Below are 26,358 nucleotides of genomic sequence, written 5' to 3' on the forward strand. Positions count from 1 at the left end.
AACTCTGAAATGCAGGACATATGCTGTGGCACAAAACCATCACTCCTACTAGTTACTAAGTCATACTTTGAGGAGATGATGATTCATTTCCAAATGAGGAAGCAATAAGTGGTATTTCTACGCACAGATGAGCAGTAAGGTGTGATTTCCAGAGTGACTGCAAATTTCTAAGTTCCTTTCAAAGTTCCAGTTGAGGCAATATAGTTGTCATCTGTAGTTCCACATTCATCCCTGGCCACTGGAGCAAGAGGAGGACAAAAACTCAATACTGCTGGTATTATCCTTTAACCCAGATTCCTGCTGGTTTCATGCTTCAGCAGGCAAAAGCTTGGTAACTGCTGTCATATGGAGCGGATGATGGGATGAATGTTTGCCACTGTGCTCACCACTACCTGCCTCTAAGTGGTGACTCCATCACCTGTCACATCTGTTAACTCCTTAATACAGCCACTGGAAGGACAAGGCTCTCACATGCTGAGCTGTGCAGGCCCACTTGGAGTCGCAAACAACCGACGTGCAGCTGAGTAAGTGAAGGCGTGCACTTTGTGTATTGTTACACATGAACAATGTGTTGTTATTCAGTAATCCTGCCTCCTTAACATCATCCCACTTTCTGCCAAAGATTGCTGAGTAAAAACACTCAAGACCCAGTTTGTATCCGACCGTAGCCAAGCAGAAGTAGAAAAGAGAGCCAGTCTATTTAAAGGACTTAAGAACGTCGTCCAGATGCTGAACTTTGTGGTATTCCATTTATTCCCAGTACTCAATGTCCTGGCCAATGATATCTGAGTAACATCCGGTGAGCTGGGGAAATCCTGGGACTCAGTGCTGGCAGTCCTGCCAAGATCAGGCTGGCTGCCATGAACCTTGATGTCAGATAGCAGAAATGAAATGCTGCCTCTTAGACCAGAGACCATAACAACACACTGGATCAATATTCACTTATCTTTACAGTTTTACTGGCGTTTTATTGGGGATTACGTTGACTGGGTGGTATCAGATTTTCAGTGATATGATATTATATGTCATCATGTCACAAATATCTATTGCTGTGTGGCTTCCTCGAGAGAGATGAAAGACACAAACTGTTCTGTGTGGGCATTTAAAAATAACTTGGACTGCACTTATTTTTAAGTATAATCCTTTTCACACACATCTTTTTGGGTCTATTTGTTCTGGTTGTTCTGAGGTTTCAAAAGTTTTTGGATTTTGTAGACATACACTACAGTTCAAAAGTTTGGGGTCACTTAGAAATGTCCTTATTTTTGAAAGAAAAGCATTTTTTTTCAATAAAGATTAAATTAATCAGAAATGCAGTCTAGACATTGTTAATGTGGTAAATGACTATTGTAGCTGGAAACGACAGATTTTTAATGGAATATCTCCATAGGGGTACAGAGGAACATTTCCAGCAACCATCACTCCTGTGTTCTAATGCTACATTGTGTTAGCTAATGGTGTTGAAAAGCTAATTGAGGATTAGAAAACCCTTGTTTATTTATGTTAGCATGAATACAAGTGTGAGTTTTCATGGAAAAAATGAAATTGTCTGGGTGACCCCAAACTTTTGAACGGTAGTGTAGATGTCTATTTTTTTTTCAACTGAATATTGTTTTGCAAATGCTACGGCTTTTATTTATACCTTCAATTTAATGTATCTCAGTCCAAGACTAGAAGGTGTATTGGGTGTAAAAAATATCATGTAGTGAAAAAGTTAGTTTGTATGTAAATAAATTCAAAAATGACTCTGCTGTGAAAACAGTGAAGAAAAACATTTCTCCCTTCCGACACACTAAATTGTGTTTAACATTTCATTCGTGTAACGGTACAATTTGTGGCAAATAACTAAATCCAATCTCATTAAAGTTTGCATTCACATTGTAGTCCACATGGTAGACATTGTTTGAAAAACCTACTGTGATGGTAAAACTGATTTTCCATTTTATCCCTACAACTCAAAACAGCTGGGATTAAAATAAACATGACGTTTGTACTGAAGCCTCTGAGGTTCCCCTTGGCACTATAGCAGAATTTTTCCTGACCACTTTCAAAAATAAGACAAGCCTCTTAAATTCTGCATTTCCTTTTGTTTTATACAATATTCCAATTTTTCAATAAAAAGACTTTGTTTTCTATAATTATGGAACCAAAAAGGGTTACATTGTATAAAAACAAACAGAAAGAACGAGAAATGAATGTATGCTTTACAGAGAGGAAAAAATGCCTGCAGCAGTGAAAGTAAATGCATCATATACATATAATGTTCTTTCCTCCAGGCACACAGGAGGCCTTTACATACACCCACATTTCCCAGAGAGAACCCCACCTTTACATCAAATTTCATAGACATTTGTGTTATTATACTGTATAAATTACATGGCTCTTTAAATAACCTGCAGGCGGACCTCTGCTGGAGCTCGCCTGGTGCCTTTGAGATCATCGAGATGGGACTAAAGCGCCTCTCAGGACAGCAAGGTCTGAACCTGCTGAGGGGATCTGGGTAACAGGTTTTCAGGGTCCTTGTAGGTGTTTGCTGGGCTGGTCAGAGCAGTGTAAACCTCCCCATATGCTCTGCAAACCAGCTCTGTCGACTGACGGAAAATCTGCTCCCTGTACAAACAGACAAAACCCTTTAAAATTCATGCTTGCTAAAGAAAGTCGCAGTGATGAATAAGCCTTTAAAACATTTCTAAATCAGACAAGTAGAGTTTTTTTTTGGTAATTAATCACTAATCAAGAGCTGAAATGCCTTGAGTGAGAATTCACTTATTTTTGCTCAGTGACCACTGTGTGCCCCTGCAGTATGAAAACAAAGAATGACAGTATGTGGTGCACACTGCCATCTATGGATACATATTACAGCAATGAGGCAAAAGAATGAGCAAATTTCCACAACACCACATACTGATAGTGTAAAAAAATATGACTCAAATAAGAGAAGTTTACTCCCTTTAATCACATTAGCAATGATTTTTAAACTATCTTTATAAAAAGCGCCTGTGTATACTGAATTTTATGGGTTTCTGTGATGGGTTATAGATGTTTTCACTCCATAATCAAGATAAGTCTTTGTCTTTTATCAGCATTTCTGTAGCTTTCTTTGAGAGCAGCCACAATTTATTGATTTATAGACTAGTCAATTGAAAGGAAATATACTAGGTACTAATTTGGTAATTGTTTAAGTGACACATGGTAATTTGCTGCCTTGCTTGGTCTTACAATTCAGTAAACAAAATTTTGGACTGTTGGTTAAATGGCACATGATGTCTGAAGATGCAAATTGGACTCTAGGATATTGTGATGGTCACTTTTATGGCGTTTTTAGACCAAACTATTAGTCAATTAAAAGAAAAAAATGCTCAGATTTTCTTTTAGAAGCAACATAATTTTCTTGTTTACATCTCTCTATATAACTATCTTAATATGCATTGATATATATGTACTATGAGTAAAGTGAAGAACATAATGTGACTATTTCCTGCAGTGGAGTACAAGTGGAGGATACATCACTTGGACTGAAGAGCCCAGTGAGAGGCCTCGAGGACACAGTGGGAGCACCTCAGTTGTATCCCACTCAGGCTCTTGAGAATCCATATTTTTAATTGGCCCGCAGAGAACATGGTACCTCCGTGCCGTGTACAACACCTTACTCCACACCAAGTGCACTAACACGAAATGTGAAACGAAGGGAGTCTAAAATCACATTCCCATTATTTGTGTGCACCAGGAGTGTTTTCAGAGTGCTGGAGGGTGTTTTTGTGTATTTAGGTGAGCAGAGATGCAGACGTGGGAGACAGCGGGAGAGAGAGGGAGAAAGACAAAGAGGAGGAATGATTTCAGGGAAAGAGTGTGAGTGAGAAATGGACCAGAAGCTAATTAATGGCGTCCTGCCCATCAGTCCTCCCATGTCCATTAATAGAGAACATTAACCTGAGGTACAAAGTGCTCCTCAAGCCTGCTGCACTTCCCAGTAAACGTAACTCATAGAAAGAGCCCTCCGCTGTAGCTGCAGGATTTAGCTAAAAGCATGTGCATTTTCTGATCAGTAAGACAAATACAGGCAGTCGTGCAGAGCTGACCGTGCTCTCAATGTGTTGGTGGGCTTGGCAATTTAGCATCCAAACTCCTCGCGCATTTAGTCGAGTGTTTTGTTTAGAATGCGGTAATGATCACATTACATCTGGGAAACTAATTAATGTCAGACATTATTGGGTGGATGTTCCAGTGCTATTTTTAATCACTCTGAATACGCTCTCAAGCCCGTTATTACACCCACAATAAGGTAAACATTTAGCTACAAGCCTGAGTATTGCATGTATCCTGATCTTCACATGAACAGAAAACACCACAGTCAACTCACTTGATGGCTGCACTCAGCAGGAAGTTGAGCTGCGGCATCACAAGTGCGTCAGGTGACGACAAGTATCGATCAAACTGGACCTGTTGTTTGTGTGAGAGGGACAACAGCAGCATTAGTCAGGTATCTGCAGATAAATTAGCTCTATTAATACCAGTACTGTAACTCACCATTGCTGCTTTCACAGAGGAGCTGTCCATGCTGGGGAGGAGCGACAGAGGACCCTGAGAAAAGAAAAGAGAACATCAGTTTAGATTACAACTCAAGGCCACAGCATCTGAACAGCAGTGATGTTGAATATCAGGTGGTTAATTCATGTCGCCATATAGCATGGAAAAGTTTATTCCTTCTTTTTGTCCACATTTCCTCAAGCAGCTGCTAAAAATAGATGCAGGTAGGGACAAACTGATGCCTGATTGAATGACATTACCTCTGGACAAAACTCTAAAGCTTTAAGAAAAAAAAAAGGTATCTTAATTGTGCATGTCTCTCTTACTTCTTCCAGTTCTTAAAAGAAAACAGATGATTTACACTCTGGCTATACGATATAATCTAAGCTCTGTATCATAATAAAATGTCACATTTATCTAACTAGATATAACTATCGCATGATAGCCTATTTTTAAATGACTAATTGGGTTGTTGTGGCTATTCTATGTTTAAAATAAGATTCAGACAAGTCATGTACTGAAAACAAACCAAATTTAAGTCAATACGACCTAAATTTGATAAGTCTGGTTCACCATTTAGTGCTAATTTATAGCACTAAAGTGATTTATTGACAAAATATATCAATGTAATCCACCTTTTTGAGAATAGCTGAACTTAGACGTGCGTTTCGGTTTGTGAATAAGAGAAATCTCCTCCCTAAATCCTGCCGTTAACTTGACAGAGTAAATACACGTCTGACTTTGTGTACACAACAGCATGTACCTTTAAGGCAATTAGCTGTCACTGATTATCCAGAATGGTAACATTAAGACAAGCTTAAATGCCTAAATTGCCAACATTAAAACCAGCAAATAGAAGGCAGTGCAAGGTTCAACGCAGCAGTGCAGCACCTTGAGTGGTTTTATAGGGATATGGGCACATTAACAAACATACTATGAGGCAACAAACTCATCTGCAAGCTACTAACACTGTGAACAGCATCATTTTAATGCCTGTTTTCTTGGTCATCTAACAGAAAAATACAGAATGAAATGTTACACAAATAGTGGACGTAAACTGAAAAAGTCTTAGACAAACTCCAGAATTTTTGTCAGTCACTGACATCTGGGATGCCGTCAAGCGTAGAAGGATAGACTTAATCTTTTCAAATAGACACAGCCATTTCAAGAAAACCAAAGACAGGCCACCCGGGGAGAGAGTCAGTCTGCAGAAAAATGACAGTTTGTGATTGAGCTTTGTGTTGAGCTGCAGCAGCAGGGTGTGGTGTGTCCTGACATGAACCAGAGTCAAGACTCGCATGCTAAACCACAACTATGGGTCTCAGTCAGCCCAGTGGCAAAGTGTGTTATAAAGAGGGAGGAAGGCTCTGGGGCATCAGCTCTTATCTGCACAGGACAATTCTGCTGAAGCCAATATATTTTAATAGAGCATGATACAATCTGTCTTTCTCTGTCCCTTTCTCATCTGAAAATCTGATAGAAATGCTATTATGCCCTAACAAAGACATTGGTCATGTGGTAACCATAGCAATAGTAGAGCCTACAAATACTGGTCAAAGCCCAAAGAGGTAGTGTAAACAATACTGTTAGGGCCTGGATGATCTAAAAAAGAACAGCATTAACAGGAGAGATGTGGGAAAAAAAAAAACAAAACACACAGTTTTTCAACTTCATGAGTGAGTGCATGCGAACATGTGTTTAAGTGCTCCATGTGAGACCTGTTCAGCACTGTGCTGCTGGACACAGCTGTAAATGTAACTCAGTCCGGCTCTGGTCAGCACGTAGGACGCCTGTTCGTTGATTAGGGTGTCAAGGTGAGCCTCGATCTGAAAAATGTGGGAGAGAGGGGCTTAAAATGGAGTCCAAGCCTGCATTGTGAACCAGTGGTACTTGTGGCTAATGGATGATCACTGTGCTTTTGATAATGAAACTTCTACAGGAGCTCTTGTGGTGCTCAATTACAAAAGACGAGCTAAAAATAGAGGGATAGATGGTGCGTTACAGCATGAACAACAATATATGACGCACACCCTTTTCATTAGAGAGCAAATTAAATATTTTTAATAAAAGATTTGGGCTCTATGGGTTTCAATAGAAGGGGCAAGAACAATTCACTATTATTAATGAACAATTCAGACAATGTGGTGACTAAATTGAGCCTTTAAGTGTTTCATTATGTAATCTGTCTTGTTCTACTATGGTTTATTTATTATTTCATAGCTTTGACTAATTATTCAAATGTAAATAGATGCCTGAAAATAAAAAAAGAATGCTTTATTCGCTATTAATTTGTTGATAATTATGTATAATTAGTGCAGACCTGGAACTCGAGCATCTCAAGCCTCTTGTCAGTGAACTCAAAGAGAGCCAGCGTAGTTTTCATGACATACAGCGAGTTGACCATGTAGGTAGCCATGTCAGCTGTGCCGAGGTTGCTAGCAGACACAGTACACAGCTGTAGGAGGGGATCCAAGATGCAAGAGAGAACCTGGGAGAGAGACAGAGCCTTAAGCGATGAGTGAAATAGCATTGGGTTGTATGAACAGATAGAAACATCCTGCGTGTTCTCATCTTCCATTATTTGATAGAAAAGTGTGTTTACCTGAGCAAAGTCAGCCTGGCGGGCATCCAGAGGAACGACGGAAGAGTCATGGGAAGCCAGCACCTCCCTGAGGAGAGACAGGGTCTGAGTGAGGGAGGCTGTAGGTCCCAGATCTGCAGGTGGCAGCTCCACCTGCCAGACAGACAAGGCCACAAGATGAGATATAGGAGGCCATGCAAACAAGGAAAGTTTCACAGAAGTTAGTTGTGTGTGACAGCATCATCAAAGCAAACATCCCTAACAAGCAGCATGATGAACCAAGTACTCAACTACTACCTGCTGTTACTCTGAGCCTCGGTCAGTGGAGCTTTTGTAATGAAGAGAGTTTTGATTTCATTGGCCTCTGGACACACAATGCAGAACTGAGCACGGACACCTTTGTCCACCTAATAGAGCAAATTATGAGAAGGCTGTGTTCCTGACATTAGCTGGAATTGACACCAAAACCCCGAGGGCCTCCAATCTGATTAACACTGAGCTACAGGGATAATTCTTGTAACTGCTATTGATCGGGACACAGCCAGCCTGTAATGTGGAAGAGCTCGTGCTCGTGCTGATGTATATTTGGATGCCAATTTAACTAAATGGTAACAAGTCTGGTGTTTGTTGGCAGCTAGCGCCATTTTGATGCTGTGGCCAGCAGGCCGAAACTGTTTACAAGAGTAAGGGCTTCAGAAATAGCCTTGTTGTCTTTGAGGGTTTAGACGTAGAGCTGAAATACACAATGTGTGTCCACAGGGAGCAACACCGAACTATGCTGCACTGTCATTTAAGCATTTTTATGAAAGAACATTGCGAACTGTCCGTGCTATAAAAGCAGGCTTCTTACTTTTATCGCTTTCTTTAGACAAGTATGTTGTTTTTAGCAGTCACTTTCTCACATTCACACAAGAGAAAACAATATGGTGAAGTATACAAATAAAAAGCATCCTGGTCACACGCACCTTGTCCATGAGTCTACTTGCATGAAGGCTCAGGCTGTTGAAGAACATCTTTTTGCTGAGGAAGTGCATTTCCTCAATAGTGACGAGCAAGGAGGCGACACTGGTCCCAATGACAGAGCTGAACAAAGATCAGATACATATATAAGTCAACTAAGGACTTATTCATTACTACGGGATCAATTATCTTAGTTCACAATCCATCAAGAAATGCATAAAACTTAAAAATGTAAACAAAAAGTTTATACTAGCTTATATTACTTTATACCAGCAGCAAATTCCAACATTTGCAAAGATAGAACAAAACCATATTTTGTTCTAGAAATGACTTATATGATTATTCAGTTCTCAAAACTGTTGTTTATTAACCCTCTGAAAACCCAAAGTCTGTCAGTAAGTTTGAAAGGCAATTATTTAAAAAAATCCCATTTATCAGAGCCAGAAAGTGTAAAAACAGACTTTAGGCTTCAATGTCCTTGAACTAATCATCTATGATGATTAGAAAATTTATCAAACCTAAGTCTAAAATGACTATATTTCATCAAAATCCATTTATTCTATACCTTCACCAAAAACAAAAAAATCCTGCACTGCTTGTTGTAACAATAAAGCCATTAGTGACTAAGCTATGCTGAACAGTTGTGACAGAGATTGAGGGATTGAGCTGCAAGCTGTGTTTAGACAGAGCAGAGAGCATGGAACCAAAAAAATAACATCTGTGGGCACTTGGAAAAACCTTGTACAAGTTGTTTCAAGGATTTTTCAGTTTATCTAAAATAAATAATCAAACAAATTAAACTTTTGTGCTTTCTTTTTTTGTGATTATGGCATTATATATTTATAACTTTATTATACTGCACGATAGACATTTTTGATTTCTCTCTACCATTGTTGTGCTGTTTACAATGAGGTGCAGGACTTTCATGCAGTGAAAAATAAGCCCACAGTGACTAAACATGTGACAGAAGCAAAAACCACCCCAAAACTGCTTATGTTTCAGAGGGTTAAGTTTTTGTTTATGATTAAACAATCAGTTATTTCGGATCTAAAGTCACTGGTGAATTATTATGTGGAGTAAAATCTGAAATACCTGATGGTGTGGTGGTAGAACTTCAGCAGGTTGGACAGCTTGTACAGTAGGACGGCACCTGGTTCTGCCACAATGACCTGTTCTATCCGAACCTGAGGAACACACAGAGTGAGTCCATGAAATAGCTATTCAGTCTTACATAGTTTTTAAAAATAAATTTGGTAGCTTACTTTCAGCGGCCTGCAGACTCCCTCAGTGATGTGTCCGACAACTTCCTGCATGTTCTCCTCCACACCTAATGTAAGTGGAAGAGCCACAAAGAGCACAGTCAGGGTTATTTGAAATTAAAATCATTATCTATTTGTCTGAGGACATTAAGTGTATAAGCACGATACTAACACATACAGACAAACAAGTACAAATTTATCCAGATAAACATCGATCAACAGTAGCACATTCACTGACTATAGCTTAGAGATGTATGATTCCTAATACATTCCTGTAAGGTAGGTGACAGTATTGGCATGAAAATTGAATTGTGAATCTGCATGAAACACAATACAACCATACAATTACATCCCTAAAAATGCAGGGATTTTCCACATGATTTGTAAGTAGTGAGATGACAATGAAAATAAATTTAAAAAAACACTGAACCAGATGATGATGGACAAATGTGTGTAATGCATCACACCTTGTAGAGTGACTTGTCTCAGCAGAGCTTCTAGATGCTCCTTCTCTGATGCAGTAGCTTGGTGCAGCCAGGCTAACATGTCCCCAACATACCTGACAGAGCAGCAAAACAGCCTGTAGTAAACAGTATGTCATTCTGGGGCCAAGCCGAGGGGCTCATCTCACCATGCTGCGCCCACAGGGACATCGAGGCATTGGTTGTTGTGTTTAATTCCCCTCACACACAAACATACACATGACTTTAGCCATTACATAATGGTGGAAAACAGCAAGGTTAAACTGAAATTATTGTGTGTCAGCGTGTGTGTGTCAGCGTGTGTGTGTTTGTGAGTGAGTGCGAGGATACGGGGAGGTGAGAAAGAACTTGATGTTCTCAGAACTGCTGATGCCTTCTATAAAAGTGGAGGTGATTTTGTGTTAAACACATGGCTGGTATTCTGAGAAAATCTCCCATTTGGCTCCTGGGCACAGGAGGAAGAGGGAGGGCGGTACAACAGGAAACACAGGCAACACTCTGGACACTGTGATGAGTAGACATTTAACATCTTCCTGAATTGGATTTTAAAGTTAAAACTCTGTGGCGATGGGAACAAATCGGATCTATTTATACACCAGGGACAAAGCACAATCATAGATAAAAGAGATACAATTGAAAACGCATGCAACTTTAATACTAATTACTTGTGTTTTTAAGGAACAGCAGTGCATTTCCTGCAACATATCCAATTATACAACCCAAATGTGTCTGTGTAAACTGAATGCGTGGGTAATAGTTACTTTAGTCGAGGGAAACTCTTTCTCATGATCATAAAGTAGGATTTCGATTAGAATTGTTTTCTCAAGATCAAACTAAATTACAATAGCAGCAAAACAGCCTGGCACTTCTTTTTATTTACATTTTTTTTGTACAGTGTATACCATATTGTGCAAATGTTTTAGTAGCATTAGACTGATGGCTATTATGTAATTAAACCAGGGAGCATGACAGCAGGCCCAAAACATACAGCCAGAGTGATGAAGCACCAACTCCTGTGACAAGAACAACAAGGAGTTCTGCAGCATATGGTATCGTCCCCAAAGAACCTTAAACATCATCAGTCAGACACTAAGACAGTCTAAATCCACAGAACTGAAGCAAGGTCTGAGATTTATGAAACATACTGGCTGCCTAATACTGTGAAAAATGTGTGCAAGTGTACCTGTGTATGAGAATTTGTTTTAAAAACAAAGGGTGGTCCCAGCCAATACTGATTTTTTTTTTAAAATCTTGGAATTCTTTTCAAAAGCATTCTTTTAGTGGCTTAAACATTTACATTCTACTCTATACTATGTATTCACTGGCTGTTGTTGTGCACACATGTAAAGAGGAAACAATTTTAAGGCTTGATATAATCTAGTTTCTTTGAAAATAATTGCAATAATGACTGTATAATTACATGTATTTGTGTTTAGGTATATAGAAGGTACTATTTTTAACAGCGAGTTTTCTTTATATTTTACAGCCATCGGTTTGTTGAGCTAAGTTATACTAACCTCGTTATTCAGTACTCTTTCACATCTAATGCACAGACACAAAAGAAATGTCCATGAGTTTATCCAGCTCTAAATATGTGCAAAAATAGCTACAAGTTTTCTTTTGGCACTGCATGATTCAGCTCTTACATGAGGTCCAAGAACAGAGAAATGTCATTACAATGGGATTAGAGATGTACCTCATAGGGTCATGTGAATGCATCTCTATGGGGCGTGGGGTTCCTCCTGGCCCACCTCGAGTGAGGGCGTCGATGAAGCCTCGTACCACAGCACACCTGCGTGCCGTCCCAAACTCATCCAGGGTGTACCTAACCAGACAAAGGAGAAACACGGCAATGTTCAACACCCAAACCTCATGAGAAAAGCCAGCGGCTACAGTGTTGCTGTGTGGACTGTGTGTTGTGGTCAGTTGCTATGTTCAACACTGTAGGCAGCTTTTCCAAATGGAAAGAGTTTGAGGTTGTTCTGATGACTTGGCGGTGGCAGGCACTGTGACAGACTAAACAAAAGATAGTGCTGAATTAAGATTCCAAGAACGGTGGCATCCACTCTCCCAGCCTCAACATACCCAGCCAGAGCCAGAACATGACCTTGGACGATTTTGTCGGCACAGAAACAGGTGCATTTCCGAGAATGCAGGACAGACAGAGGGAAACATATCAGCGTGTGAAACTTTCATTTGTGTTGAAAACCTGAGTCCTGTGTAATTATTTGTTCTATTTTAGAATGAATTACCTTCTCCTGTACAAAAAGCTACAGATTATTTATAGAGACAGACACTGGCATTCAGTGCTTTTGAAATTCTGTTTATCCATTTTCTTTGCATTTCCTGTTTCAGTCTGTACCTCAAAATAACTGTGAGTAATGGGCATTAGTGTTATTGACTCATACAGTCTGGATCATAAGTGTTTGGGCAGTTACACTAGTTTTCGCACTCCAGCCTTTGTGCTTTAAGGCATTCAATTTGAAATGAAATAATCAGTGTATGTAAAAATACTAAGGACTTAGCTTTAATTTCATTTTTATCAACTGTGTGGGAGACAGTGTTCAAAGTTTAGGGGTTTTAATTTATTTGGACATACACATGTAGAAAAATCGTATTCAATATTTTGTTAAAAATCCCTGCAGTCAACTATTACCCAAGGTCTTTGACTCAGACATCACCAGATGCCTTGTATGTATTTGGTTTAATCTGAGCACACAGAATGCTGCTGTTGCATCAATCCTGTTGTTTCTGTCAGCAGCAAAGTCCTCAATAAATCCCTCTGTGCCAGTTCTATTGGCAGTCTTACAGATGAAAATGTGTAAATGTCTAAAAATGTCAGTCTCAACTATGTATTTCAGAAATCTGAAAGCACTTCAACACTTTCAAGACTCGGTAGAACATAATGTATGTCATGATTGTCAGAATGATTAGTTTATCAACAAAAACTTTGAATTAAAAGAGGCAAATGAGAATTCCAAATAGACGAGGTAAATTCAGGATAAAATCACCCACGCAAAGCTTCACAATAAGCTAATTCTGTTACCTAAATATGAATATGGAGAGTAATACTTTGACCAGTGTGCTCACATGTTATTTGTAGCTTGTGCTCCACCAGCATGTCACAGGCATGAAGTATTAATGTTACACTGACTTCAACAAGGAGCAATGAAAGAGAAGCAGCAAAATCCAATGCAGTTTTGATAAGCTTCAAGAATACATACAATGAACTCCGGAGAGGGGCACTGAGTGTAAACAAAACTGTGTGGGTACCATGTAAATAAGTAAATAATAAAACATACTACACAACGGCTTTACTTAATGTAATCATAATTATTTGAATCTTTTTGAATGTTGCTTTTTTTTAAACCTAAAAGTGACTAGATTGGTAATAATTCATGTAACATATCCACTTGATTTGTATGACTAATACAAGGTTTATGAGAAATGTATAAACACTAGATAGTGTTTTTTTTCCCCTTTACCACATCTGCTCTTTTCTCCTCTACTGGCTGTATAGTGGTGACATTTTCTGTTGCTTCAGGCTGTTTGCTCTGTTGTTTTATAACCAAGAACCTCTTTGCTTCTCTCTCCAAGAACACAGGGACAAGAATGCCCCCAGCTCTCACTGTTCACCTGTGAAAGCCCAAAGAGGACTGTGGCACAGTGAAACAGGGGAGCCTCGCAATAACTGGATAAACAACAACTTCGTTTCAAATTTATCACACATCTGCTCCTGTAATGAATGCTTGTAGCTATTTGGAAAAGGCGTAACAAAGCAAATAGTTCAAAAACATTTTAGGACCTGTGTACCTGCTATTAAATTCCCACAATATCTCAGCCACATTGATCCTTTGTTTCTGCACGCATAAAAACATTCATCACTACAAACAAGTCGACATAAAGAAAAAACGAAATAAAGAGGCAGACAAAATGATAAAAGGGAGCCAGTGTTTTGTTCAGATAAATATGTTTGTGTTTGTGCGTTGATATGTTACTTGTAAAGGACGGGTCGGTCCTGTAAGGCTTCCATGGCTTCAGTCAACACAGGGCTGATATCACATGTCTCCTGGGTCAGTCCTCTGCATTCATCTAAGCAGGAAGAAGGAAAACAGGAACCAAAATTTATCTCAAGGAGCATCATCCGACTGATTTAATAGCTTGAGCCTTTCTAGTAACTATGCCTGTGTTATTCTGAATGTTTTGGACCATGATAACGGTGTTGGCGACAAGCAAATCAGAGCGCCAAGGATGTCTTACAATCACATTTTCCCATGAGCTTTCACCAAGAAGTCAGTCAGTTTGCTTATGTTTCGTACAACACAAACAATGGATACAGTGAGGCCAATCTTCCAGACAGTGGCGAAAATGGATAAACACACTTCGCTGTTGGCATTCTTACCTAATGCTGGAAATAAATGTCTACTTTAAAAGATGTGCAATGCTATTTTTGAAAATTCAGTTGTCCCTTTTAAACAACTGCCAGATTCATAAAATAAAGACCCTCCGCAATGTGCATTAACTTTCACTACATGAAAAGAAATGATCAAACACTATAACTTACAACTCTTCTATTTTTCCATTACAAAATTTTCACTTGAAAATGTCTGGACTTCTGTCTTTGGGTAAATCTAAACTACAGCAAAACCAGTGTCTGTAGAGCAACTCATATTTTAGTAAATGGTTTAGAGTTTGGTATTGCATAATTACCCAGATGAGGTTTCTGTGATCTAAATGGTTTATTTCCATTTTGATTTCAATGACAAAAACCATGTCTAAGCTGTGGAAAAGTTTGTTTTCTGGCATTCTTTTGGCAAAAACAGTCAGAGGATGTGAGTCACATGAGTGCTTAAATGTGTCCTATACACGCAATTACTCTCACTTGAAATAACAAAGCTTTGTATTTAAATGAAAAAAAATTAAAACAACTAACAAATCATCATCAGAGACAAAACTGGAAACTGACTCAGAGCCCACAGGAGGAAAGTACAGTTTTCATTCATTTTTGACAAGATGCAGTGTTTTGTCCAGAGACTCACAGTGGGTCTGCAGTGTGCTGGTGATTGTAAATCTGTGTATGGTACTCACTCTGAGCCCAGCGGTAGAGCTGCTCATATGATGTCTCCTGTAACACTGCCATCTGCTCCATGATCTCTAACCTGAAACAAGCACACAAGCCAAGACCACACATTACATACTCATGACCTGCAGAATAGCGTCAGATCCCCGACATGAATACTAATCCTGGATGTTATTTTCCATTTGTCTCCTCCACCTTTTCGGCTCCCAATAAATGGCATGAATTTAGGAAAGAGAATACAATTGCTGTTAGAGAGACTCTCCCACTTTCGCTGGAAGTGGAGCGCAGAGTAACACTTACCCTGCAGTTTGCTGGTTGGTTCGCAGGAGGATTTTTACATCCTCGTGGATGTGTTTCACCCGGCTGAGAGCTTTGAAGAAATCCTGGGAAATTTAACAAAACACAAATTACTATTTTACATGCAAAACTGGTAGCAAAATTGCAGAAGCCAATGTAATTTTTTCCAGAAATCCAAATAAAGTTACAGCATCAGTAAGACAATGTTTTTAAATCGATTATATGCAGATGTAAAACATAACCTTGATTTGAAGGTGAGAGATGTGTGTCACTTTACCTGCCAAATTTCTCACCATAAATATTCACGAAGTTCAAGATGATAGATATTTATATTTGCACACTGACAAATGTATAGTATCTATAAGCATACAAGTATAAAGTAATGGGAAAGATGGCATGAAGAAGCAATTTCAACACTGATTTTAACATTTAATTAATAGACTTAACAGGAATGAACTGCAGGTTGTTTACATAGAGCAGAAAGAAGACAAATATAAAACAAATAAAAATATAAGTAGTAAAATATTTATACATGGTAGAGTCACAACCTGCTGTACATTCCAGGGTTTTTCAGTTAGTGTAAAATGAATCATCAAAGAAATTCAGCTTTTGTTTATGATGCTTATACATCACAAAATGCATTTCTGGGTTCTCTTTACTTCTAGTCATGGTTTTGCTATTTCAAAGAGGTGCAGGACTTTATATTTCAGTAAAAACAACACCCGGAAACTGCTCGGACTTCAAAGGGTTAATATCCTGATGCTAAAACACATTAAATGTAATAGAAGCTGTGGTGGAGTTGTGATCACTGAGGGTTTGTCAGAAAATTGTAGATAAATGATACCTATTGATCAGCAAAGCAATTATCCGTGCTTGATACTGTATCCTCCCATTCTGTGGGCACCAATAGGAGGATTCTTCACATGATTGACTTCATTAATATACATGCTAATAGAGATTACCTCAGAAATGGGTGCATCCCGAGTCCCTCGCAGCGTGGCCATCTCCTCATTAGACAGCTGGAACTTGGCAAGGAAAGCCTGAGCTACCTGAGCTCTCACCTCCAGGCGTTGACTGAGGAGGAAGAGATTAATGTTACACAACGCTTGTCCTTGTTGCACTTTAATACATTTTCTAAAGAGCTATTTTCTCCTTTTACTGCTTTTTAATTTAGTTTGTGTTCAGTTAGGCAGTTCTTGTCATCATGATTTGTTCTCTCTTGAAAACCCTTGTGGATCTTTAACTCAGAAAAAGTATATTTTCTTCAGTCTTCCATCATTAAGTTTTATCACTGTAAGTGTGAAGCCTTGCATGGTTTCATTTAACAAAAAAAAATAGTGCAGGCTGTCAACAAGATGTAATGTTCAAATATCTACAGCAGATGGCAATCATACTCCTCACACACACACACTGAGCGAGCTGAGAATGAGACAACAGGGTGGGACACAGAGTGAAGATATCGTGTGCTGCAGTCAGAAAATTAATATCAGAGGAAGACAAGGGAGACAAAAAGAAAACAGAGCCAGATACTGGCCAGGTTTTGTCACTATCAATAACAGCCGAGCGATCATTATCCATGTCACTATAAGTGTCTCAGCACAATAGTGACCATGGCAACCGCCCCAGTCAAACAGGGAACTCTGTCACGGGATAGCAGAACAACAGCGAGTCCTCCCTCCGTTCCCTTCATTCCATCCAAACCACCTCGCCGATATTCTCTTCCTCACAGCGAAGGCGAGGCATGGATCAGTAAATCACTAGGTTATTTTGGTAGAGCAGAAGAACTCAACATTACACAACCATTGTCTCTCACATGGCTATTACCAGTGCTCAGCCAGCTGAAAGTAAGGGGTTGTAAAACTGTTACAGGAGCCTGTGATTCAGTATTTCTCTGTACGACTCACACACACAGGACCTCAAGGTTTCTTTGCCCTTTTGCGATTTCATGTGTTGAGATTTTGCTCCACACACAAAGATGCTTGCGGAGCATATTTCAAAAGATGACTTCATTACAGTTACCTAGCTACAGCATCAAAATTGTAAGAGGTGACAATAATGGCAGTATCTTATCACCGCCCAACCCTGCACATGTGTAAAATCTTCAAAAACACAAATGAAAAAATGGAATCAGAACTGATTGGAGTCGGTGGGAAACCATCACGCTACGGCGAGATGACAAATTAAAACAAGAGGCACTCAAACATCCCGATATCCCACCACAACTACAATGATATATAAAAAACAACACGCTATACTAATGAGGTCATTAATTTAACTGAACAATGAATAAATTTAAGAAACTATTTCCATGTGAACATGCTTGTCTTCACACAATACATGAGCAATATTAATACGAAATCTGCAAACTCCTGTCGAGTGCCGTCTGAAGAAAAGCAATTTTATCACTAATATGCAAATTTATGCAGCAAGCATTTACCGACAACTAATTGAATCATCTGTTCCATAGTCTAGAATAAACATGGAATTTGCATCATTAAAGGTTGTTGAGTTATTATCTTCACAAGAGGAGAAAAGAAAGAGAAAAAAAGATGCACACATGGCATCTGGGACAAGCAAATACAAAAAAAGCAAACAAACTCATTAGCAAATTATGGAAAGAAAACAAGGAAACTTCCATGTTTATTGTCACTCATCTTGCAATGTAGTTCTTATGGGTAAACCACTAAGTGTATGATTTACTCAATTTGACATGTCAAATACAATCTAGCTTAATGCATCTCATTTTAAGACAGCACTCGCTCCCAGTTGTTCCTAGTTTATTTTCTGTGTATGGACACGTTCGACTTCAGAGACCTGGGAGAAACTGGCAGAGAAAGCGCTGCTCGCACGTCGAACTTGCAACAGATTCACCTCTAGAAGAAAAGAAATACTATTTCTATTCTCACATCCAGGCCAAGAGTGACAGACCTGTTCCTCCAGGATATAAATCACAACAAAGAGACAGGCTGCACACGCCTGTACAAGGTGAGGAGAGGGGGATTGTGGGAGCTTCCCTTGCAGAACAAGCAAGAGCAACAGCAACGGTGGAGCAGCAGGATCATTTCCTACAGCGCTGTCAGGACATGACACATTCTACTCCACACTGCAATCACTGAATACCAGAGAGAGGCAACATACTTGAGTGAATCTGCAACATCACACTGGAAAACGGCAACATTTAGAGACAGTGAACTAGTGGTTCAGAGAAACAATGAAGTCAATGATGTAAGATTTTCTCGAAGTGTCCCCAGCAAGTGCAGAAGTTAATTTAGATCCGGGTTACATGACGGGGTAAAAACAAGTCACAGAGTGTGTTAACAGTCTGTTTCTTAGTGTGTGTGTGTCTGTGCTCAGATTTCTCAAGTAGGCCAATTGATTTTGTCTGTTCAAGCACAGAAATCGTTTCAGCAATATAACACAGCACAAGCTCATAAACAGCTCTGTCAAAGTGAAACACTGAAATTACCAGCGCCTACTTAATTATCTACCAGAGCCAAGCTGATAAATCAACACCAACTTTATAAAAACCGAAAGCTTTATTACAGAGTAGCATTTATTGACCTCGCTAGCTTTTAAACAAAGTGACTTAATACTTCTATGAAAAGATTTCACAGGACTTTTACTTTGGTTTCTTGTTCGACTGATTAGCATGCAGAAGTAACAGTGAGCAACTGCACCTAATGCTCAAATGTCCAATGGTCTCAGGAGTTGTAAACCATATGGGTCGATTATCCATTAGAATCTATCAGGGGGGCCCTTTCAAAGAACTGCATGGAGATTTGGCATTCACAAAGCTGCTGGTTAGCCACGCGTCACTGATCATAGAGTGCATGCAGTTCCATCAGACTGCACAAAAGGCACACTCACAGCCATATCCTCATTAGCCGCTAGCTGATAACGCTCAAGTGTAATTTTACACAGGTTGTCATTCACACTCCCTGATTGTTCTCTCAAGGGTTTCAGCACGCTTGATTTATTAATGACCTACACAGAAGTCATACTATCCATCCATCCATTATCTATACACCGCTTATTCCTCACTAGGGTCGCGGGGGGTGCTGGAGCCTATCCCAGCTGACTCGGGCGAAGGCAGGGGACACCCTGGACAGGTCGCCAGTCTGTCGCAGGGCTACATATATAGACAAACAATCACTCACACATTCACACCTACGGGCAATTTAGAGTAATCAATTAACCTCAGCATATTTTTGGACTGTGGGAGGAAGCCGGAGTACCCGGAGAGAACCCACGCATGCACAGGGAGAACATGCAAACTCCATGCAGAAAGATCCCGGGAAAGCCGGGACGCGAACCAGGGATCTTCTCGCTGCAAGGCGAAAGTGCTAACCACGCCACTGTGCAGCCCAGAAGTCATACTAAAATAACTTTATTTTCATCAAAAAAATAGTCTCCATGACGCACTGGGCTCCATGTGCACTGATTCATTACCTGCTGTAAGAATTTCTGTGGGAAACATGTAGCTACCACAGACCAAATGCAGCTAAATCTTAGTTGTGGTTACTAAATTTATCTGAATCGCACTTTGGCAGGCAGCCAAGTAGGCCTACTATAGCTGCATGAGTGATTTAGTAATAAGTGGAAAACCAGTCCAACAGTCCCTCCCCTTCAGCTTTTATGCAGTCAACAGAAGCATCCGTTTGTGAGGTGTCTCAACATGTTCAACATGATGTCATGTCACGCTAATGCACAGATTACACAGATGAGAACAGGTGGGCTGCACTACATTTCATTATGAAACAATGCACAACACCAATTTAGTGCTGTTGTTGACAGTGTCTTTGAACAGGACAAGCCCAACACAAAGGAACAGCACGTCTGAAAGCCAGCGGACAAACACAGGTCGCCTGCACCCAGCGGCTCACCTCTTCTCCCTTTGCTTCTGCAAACTGTAAGTAATCTGCTGCTACTTTCCGATTCATTAGAGGTGACAAATGACAGTGCCGCTGGCAGATAAGACAACAAACAGTTGCGGACAGGCCTCCTCTGCCAGGTAAATACAAATCAGGAGCATCTGCAGAGCTTTGAAAAGCTCAGAGTGTCCTCTCTCAGCAGAGCTGCCCTATAAACACAACTTGTGAGATTATGCTGTAAATGTTGCACTGCTATAATAAGTGTCAACAGGACAAAAACGTTAAAAAAAAAAAAAAAAAAAAAAAAAAAGAGTGTCTTGGGACTGCAGAGGCTTGTGTGACCTGAAATAGATGTAACCAAGAGGACTGGAGTGGGGAGGTGCAGCGGCCGAACTGGTGGGCGGCTGAAAGAGGACAGCTTGACTGCACACTTCCACTGGCAGCTCTTCTGAGACAAAAATCGCTAAAGACAAGGTCAAAGCCCAGTGTGCACACACCATCCAATCTGGCTGTGGGGTCATTGTGGTTCTGTGCATGAAAATGTCACACAGACGGACAGCAGGTCCCAGTGGGACCACTATGCAAAGAAAGAGACAAGGCAAGAGGGCCACTCAGAAGGGCATTCGTGTAAAACCTCTGACCGCCTCTCTTCAGCGAGACCTCCTTTCACAAAGCGATACATTGTTTTAATTCATTGCCTGCATGCACTCACTGGTGGTTTTATTCCCACTGCTGTCTTTCAGATTCAGAACTCATCTCCTTCCTCTTCAATCTCCCTGCCTCCCCTCTGATGTCACCTTTTAGTCAAGGAGGTCCTGAAGCTCTGCCAGTGGAGCATGGAATTGCGGCTGTACATCACAGCTGTCAGCAATGTCTTTTGCCAGAAATCTACATTATGTGTACCCGTGGCCCTGCCTCCATGTCAACTCACAAGGTCGCTAAGCACTGAGGTCACATCTGCCACAAATGCTAATGAACCCCACCCCGACCTCGAGCTGTCAGCAAACACGAGCAGGTGTTTTATTTTCATATTGCTGTCAACACTCTGGTGGACAAATTCATACATTAATGATACCCAGATTAATTTTATTGGAAGGCTTTCAACCAAAAAATATCAGTAGTCTCAGCGATGTGGATGGATGAGTACCCAAGATACACTGTCTGTCTGCACTTTGACTCAGTGTCATGATGAGCTGAATATATCAAATCTGCATATCCGATGGCGCTTAATATGTGTTGTCAGCAAATCTCAATGCACACGCTCACATACAAGAACGTACTCTTGAGCTGCTCTCCAGCTGCAATAGTCGGGCTTCAATAAGACCAGGGAGTGGTGCTGTGTAAACAGAAACTACTTTGATGTATAACTCAAGGCCAAACATCACAGGACAAGACTAATAAAATAAATAAAGCTCTATTAATGATGATTGCTGCCCTCCTTATGCAAATAGACAACTGCAGAAGAAATATTAATCAACCTCGTGAATCATTTATTCCTCCTCATCAAAAATAAAGGCATGCTTGCCAGGATCTCCTGCCCTGAACTAAAACTCTTCAACTTTAACAGATTGGACTGCAGCCTTGAGCTAATAAGTGTTTTAACCTTAAGTGTCATATCCATTTGTAAAAACATTTTATATGATCAATACATATTTTTTATTTTCCCTAATTATCTGATTCTATTAAATATGAAAATCCCCTTTGATAGATAAAAGGTCGAGGCGAATCCTGGAAAACAAGGAAGTGTGAGCACATTCAGCCAAGTCTTTTCTTTCAAACAACATGTGAGCAATAAAAGCTTATCACTTTCAAAGTGGACCATGATATTCCTGCTGCGGAGTTTGACTCAAGTGCTACTTATCTGGAAACTTGCCCAAATGGAAACTTGACTAAATGGAGTCTCATTTCTGTCAAAATGAGACTCAGGCGAGAGTGAAATGATGGTGTCTCGCTTTGGACTGATGAAGATGCCTATCAGCGATAAATGCGACATGTTTCCAAAATGACTTTGCTTCAGGGAAGATAAGAGGAGAAATAACGGGTTGAGATTTCTTTGAAATTTCTGCAGATAATTTAGAATAAATTGGCAATCCTATCTCCATGATTTCCCCTGGCAGAAATTTCTGTCTGAAATGTCAGTTTAAAAGCTGACAATAATCGACAATTGCCGTATGGTCCTATTTTATATTTTAGTCAGACCTCAGTTACAATCACATCCTGATTAATTTTCATCCCAACACTTTTACGAGAGCCACCAATGCTGAATTCAACATGTGTTCAATGTGATCCATAACAAAACCCTTACAACAAACAACACCTGATGTAAAAGGTTTGCCGTGCATTATGTGTACATGTAGTAAGTGTGAATTTTGTTCCCCTTATATATGGAGCCAAATAAAAGAAACGATTATTATATTTTGTTATTTATTGTACCTTAAATAATGTAATCCAATACAAAAATACCAAATTTCAACCTCAAAGGTTACAGTAGAGCTGAATTAACTTGTAAGTGAAAGATTGCATGCTGCTGTTACCCAATTCAAATATTAAGTTTCCTATGGCAGATAATAATTACTGCACACTGAATTAAATTAGATTGTCCAAGACTTTCTACCTTCCTACACATTCATGTAATTGCAAACCACCGTTATAAAACATATACCATGAAATGTAAAATACATTTATTGTGGAAATGTCTGCGATAATATAAAGACTGTCAGTCAGCAGAATTTTTGGACTATAGCTGCAAAGGTAACTGGATTTACTATTTTATCCTTAAAAGCATTTTCCCATTGATTGCTGACTGCAATCTTATTCGAAACATAAATGTATACATCAAGTAACAAAGTTAACATCCACACACATCCAGCCACACACCCATCTGGAATCAACTTACTTTTCTCCCTGCAGCTTGTTGGTTTTTACAATGAGGTCCTGAGTTTGCTCTTTGGCAGCCTGTTAAGGAGAAGTTATCACATTTTTAAAAGATGGTTTTCAAACAATATATTTTCAAAATAAACTCTATAAATCATCCAACTCAAATGATACACCTCCTATTTGATTCAAGTGTTTGATGCAACCCTCGACTGAATACTCGGCATGGCTCAAGTAATCCATTGCAGGATAATTTTCCAACGATACGTGCAGCTGAATTCTTTACCTTTAATCTACTGGTCATTTCTTCACAACATGTACTCATTGCCTGGACATCTTCATGAACACTTTCAAGCTCCTGTGGAGAATGTAAAACACAGTTACAACAGCAGTGATGCAAATGTATTCCTGTCTAAACAAACAAAATCAACAAGAGGTGTAGCAGCCAGTCTTAATCTTGTGTGTGTTTGTAGATTTGATATAATATTAATAATAATAATGACTATGTTTATGAATAATAATGGCATCGCATGTAACTGGAACTTTGTCATGAATGAACATGTGGTTGTAGTACACTATTAATGTTCAAATAAATATTCACAGTCTGCTCGAATCCCAAGTCGTCGGGTTCTCCTGTACACCCTTTGGTCTTGTGACTATTGCTGTTAACAAATTCTCAAAAAGTTTATGTGGCAGGTGACAAAAAAAACAGGGTGGTGCATCAGTTGGTGAGGATTTGCAAATATCAGGCTACCAGCAGAAGGAGCATAGAGCGAGATGTTCCTGGCCAGTGCATTGAGGCAGATGCACACCTCATTCTACACTACTGTGTAGTGGAATGTAATTGACGTATTTCTGACCTGTTTTTGTGTGGGGTTTAAGCCAGCTGGTAGTCAGTAAGAGGCAGTTTTTATCATGCAATCTGTATGTATTTTAATCAGATGTTTTAAGATTGTTAACAATTTCTTCTGCAGAATATCTCTGGTTCATTTACTGCTCTTGCCGTGGAACCGCTTTTTGTTTTTTGGGAGGGGTAATTCTTTTGTCTAGTCGCCCCAAACAAGTGAGCTGATGGTGGGCAAACATATGTGGGCATTGTCTTGGAGGCTGACTAGTTTTCTTTGCTTTATTTATGCTTCTTTGTTTTTGATGGTAATCTGCTTCCTCCACTAATTACTGTCTGTGCCATGTCGAATCCCAGTCAGGCTGTTAGGGGAAGCTCAAGAGGGTGATTGTTACTGGCTGTGACAGTAATTATGTGTGGAATTTTAGAGTTCAAATTTTGTGGGTAAGGTTTAGAGATCAGAGTGTGCACTGGTGTGATGGTTGGACTTATCCCATGCTGTGTTAGCAAGAGCTGGTATGTAGAAAATTGGCATTAAGGTGGGTGACTATACATTTCTTCAAGAACTATCTATTCCTTACTGCTACCTGCTAGTGACTGGGGAGTTATACATCCATGTGGACATTAAAATACTGAGTGTTTCGGTTAATCTAGTAAGAAAAGACTTGGGTACCACTTTGTAAAATACAATTCAAAAGTGAACCGACAACAATAACTGCACAGATGTGTTGCCTTGTTATACAGAGACAGGTCTGAGTGCTGCTTGTGGGTAACAAACACTACTTTAATTCAAAACTGTGCATTACCTCTTTTACTTCTTTAAATATTCGTGCAAACTCTTCGTTGATGGCCAGACTTCGCCTCTCTATGTCACCACGAAGATTTCTCCTGGTGCGCAAACTGTTCTCAGTGAAGAACACTGACAGCGCCTTGAGAGCCTCCAGCATCTCCTGGAAGAACAAAAAGAACAGCACGATGACAGTGAATGGGGTTGTTGTGACAAGTACAGCATCGCAGAGAAATTAGTCCCTTTGCACACAAGCCACTGCACTCCACACTTAATGGGAAATGAAACTGAGGCATGCTATCTTTCCCATTTGCATCACATGCTTCCTTTTATTAACGTGAGTGACAATACCGGTGTCAGGGGACACTCCAGAGACCTAATACCCCATTACACACAAAGCACAAGGAAAGGCTGCAGCAACATGCTAACCGCTAACCTGCTAAATATCGGGCATTTTTGACATTATTCTTATTATCGGGTTTTAGCACAGCCAATGCGGACCCCTTGACTTCTCTAAAGGATTACCTCTGTCTAAGTTACAGTGCTACAATTACAATAACGCACAGCTGAAACGCGATTTACAGCTTCCAGGTGTAGCGACTGTTAGCCTGCTAGCATCAAGCTAACCTCCTCCGGCTTACTTTGTCGTTGTCAAGCCTCGTCTCCAGTATTTTGTTAAGTTTCCTTGAAAGCGGATTATTGGGCTGAGATGATGCATTTGAATTCTGTATTACTGTGGAGCTGTCAGTTGAAATTTCTACTTTAGTGTCAGCCATTGTACACAATTTGGCGTCCACGTCAACTTTCGGAAAGATGTTTTGGTCCGTTTGGAAATAAGGTCCGGGCGGAGTCGAGATTCCTGGATGAAAACGATACATAGTTCCGCTAAGTAGTTAATTATTTCTCTTTAGGGAAGTTGTTGCTTTTATTGAATGGGAGGGAACCACAGATGACTGATGGTAAATGATAATAGTAATAAGACAGTAATGATACTACAAAAACATAGCATTCCTTTTCTCGTTGGGCTCCTCAGTCCTTCAAACAGATGCCAAGACCTTGATAACATAGAATTTTTGGGATTTATTGGGTTTCTTCTAATAAAATAATATTGTTAGGTCTTGATCTTATATTATGAAGTACCCCGTGGTCACCTATATTGTGAACTGGTGCTATTTATTTAACATTTAATGTAATTTAATTGAAAAACATTAACATTGTGTTACTCCATTTAGTTCTTATAATTGTCCTACTGTGTGTCACTGAATAACAAGAGTCTTGAAATATTCATAAGTTTAAAGGATATATGATTTACAAGGAGGAGAAAACTGGCTCAAGTAGTTCCTATATTTCCATTTTACTGGGTCAAAATCTGTGTCAGATTAACTTTTTAAAAGAGCGACAAGACAAAATTTTAATGAGATCTTCAAATCAAAGCTTCCTCAGTACAGTCTGAAGAACTTTCTCCATCTTGTTCTGCCTTCCCACACTCACACAGACAGGAAACATATCAGGAATAACTCTGATAACAACGCTGCATTCAAGTACTGCGGGTAATATTGTGCATTTAAAGTGTCCCAGCAGTAACTTGAAGCATGTCTTAGAAATCAGTGCTAAATAAATTAAAACAAGCAAAAAACAACAATGCACACGATTAGTCGCAGTAAAGCAGCAACTTTCCATCTGCAACTTTTTTCCCGTCTAAAATTAGAATTGCCTTTTTCTGTATCATTGAATGAAGCAGTTTTTGTGTGATCCTTCAGTTCTGCACAAACAAGAGGGTGGGATAATCTTGTGGC

The 26,358-nt window shown here is 39.7% G+C and overlaps 1 protein-coding gene and 1 long non-coding RNA gene across 2 annotated transcripts; one reads left to right on the forward strand and one right to left on the reverse strand.

Moving 5' to 3' along the window:
• Positions 1–1,788: 1,788 nt before the first annotated feature.
• On the reverse strand, positions 1,789–25,396 carry cog6 (component of oligomeric golgi complex 6). The gene is made up of 19 exons (XM_023262765.3): positions 25,204–25,396; positions 24,582–24,725; positions 23,218–23,289; positions 22,954–23,012; positions 16,149–16,260; positions 15,190–15,272; positions 14,898–14,968; positions 13,808–13,901; positions 11,506–11,634; positions 9,795–9,886; positions 9,331–9,395; positions 9,161–9,252; positions 8,074–8,191; positions 7,130–7,261; positions 6,848–7,015; positions 6,246–6,353; positions 4,528–4,581; positions 4,361–4,440; positions 1,789–2,610 (listed from the first exon to the last, which is right to left on the reverse strand). The coding sequence occupies exons 1-19, from the start codon at positions 25,336–25,338 to the stop codon at positions 2,463–2,465; spliced, it is 1,956 nt and encodes a 651-aa protein (XP_023118533.2). The 5' UTR covers positions 25,339–25,396; the 3' UTR covers positions 1,789–2,462.
• On the forward strand, positions 19,897–23,544 carry LOC118469773 (uncharacterized). Its single transcript, XR_008602347.1, has 2 exons — positions 19,897–20,095; positions 20,801–23,544. It is a non-coding gene; the product is annotated as an uncharacterized LOC118469773 (long non-coding RNA).
• Positions 25,397–26,358: the final 962 nt, after the last annotated feature.

The sequence above is a fragment of the Amphiprion ocellaris genome, chromosome 7 (assembly GCF_022539595.1).
Source record: "Amphiprion ocellaris isolate individual 3 ecotype Okinawa chromosome 7, ASM2253959v1, whole genome shotgun sequence".
NCBI lineage: Eukaryota > Metazoa > Chordata > Actinopteri > Pomacentridae > Amphiprion > Amphiprion ocellaris.

Coding starts and splice junctions, on each gene's coding strand:
- cog6 (XM_023262765.3), bottom strand. CDS start 25,338: ATGGCTGACACTAAAGTAGAAATTTCAACTGACAGCTCCACAGTAATA. Junction 16,261..22,953: donor AACAAGCTGCAGGGAGAAAA/GTAAGTTGATTC, acceptor CTTCCTCCTCAG/TCAACGCCTGGAGGTGAGAG. Junction 9,253..9,330: donor GAGTCTGCAGGCCGCTGAAA/GTAAGCTACCAA, acceptor TGTGTTCCTCAG/GTTCGGATAGAACAGGTCAT.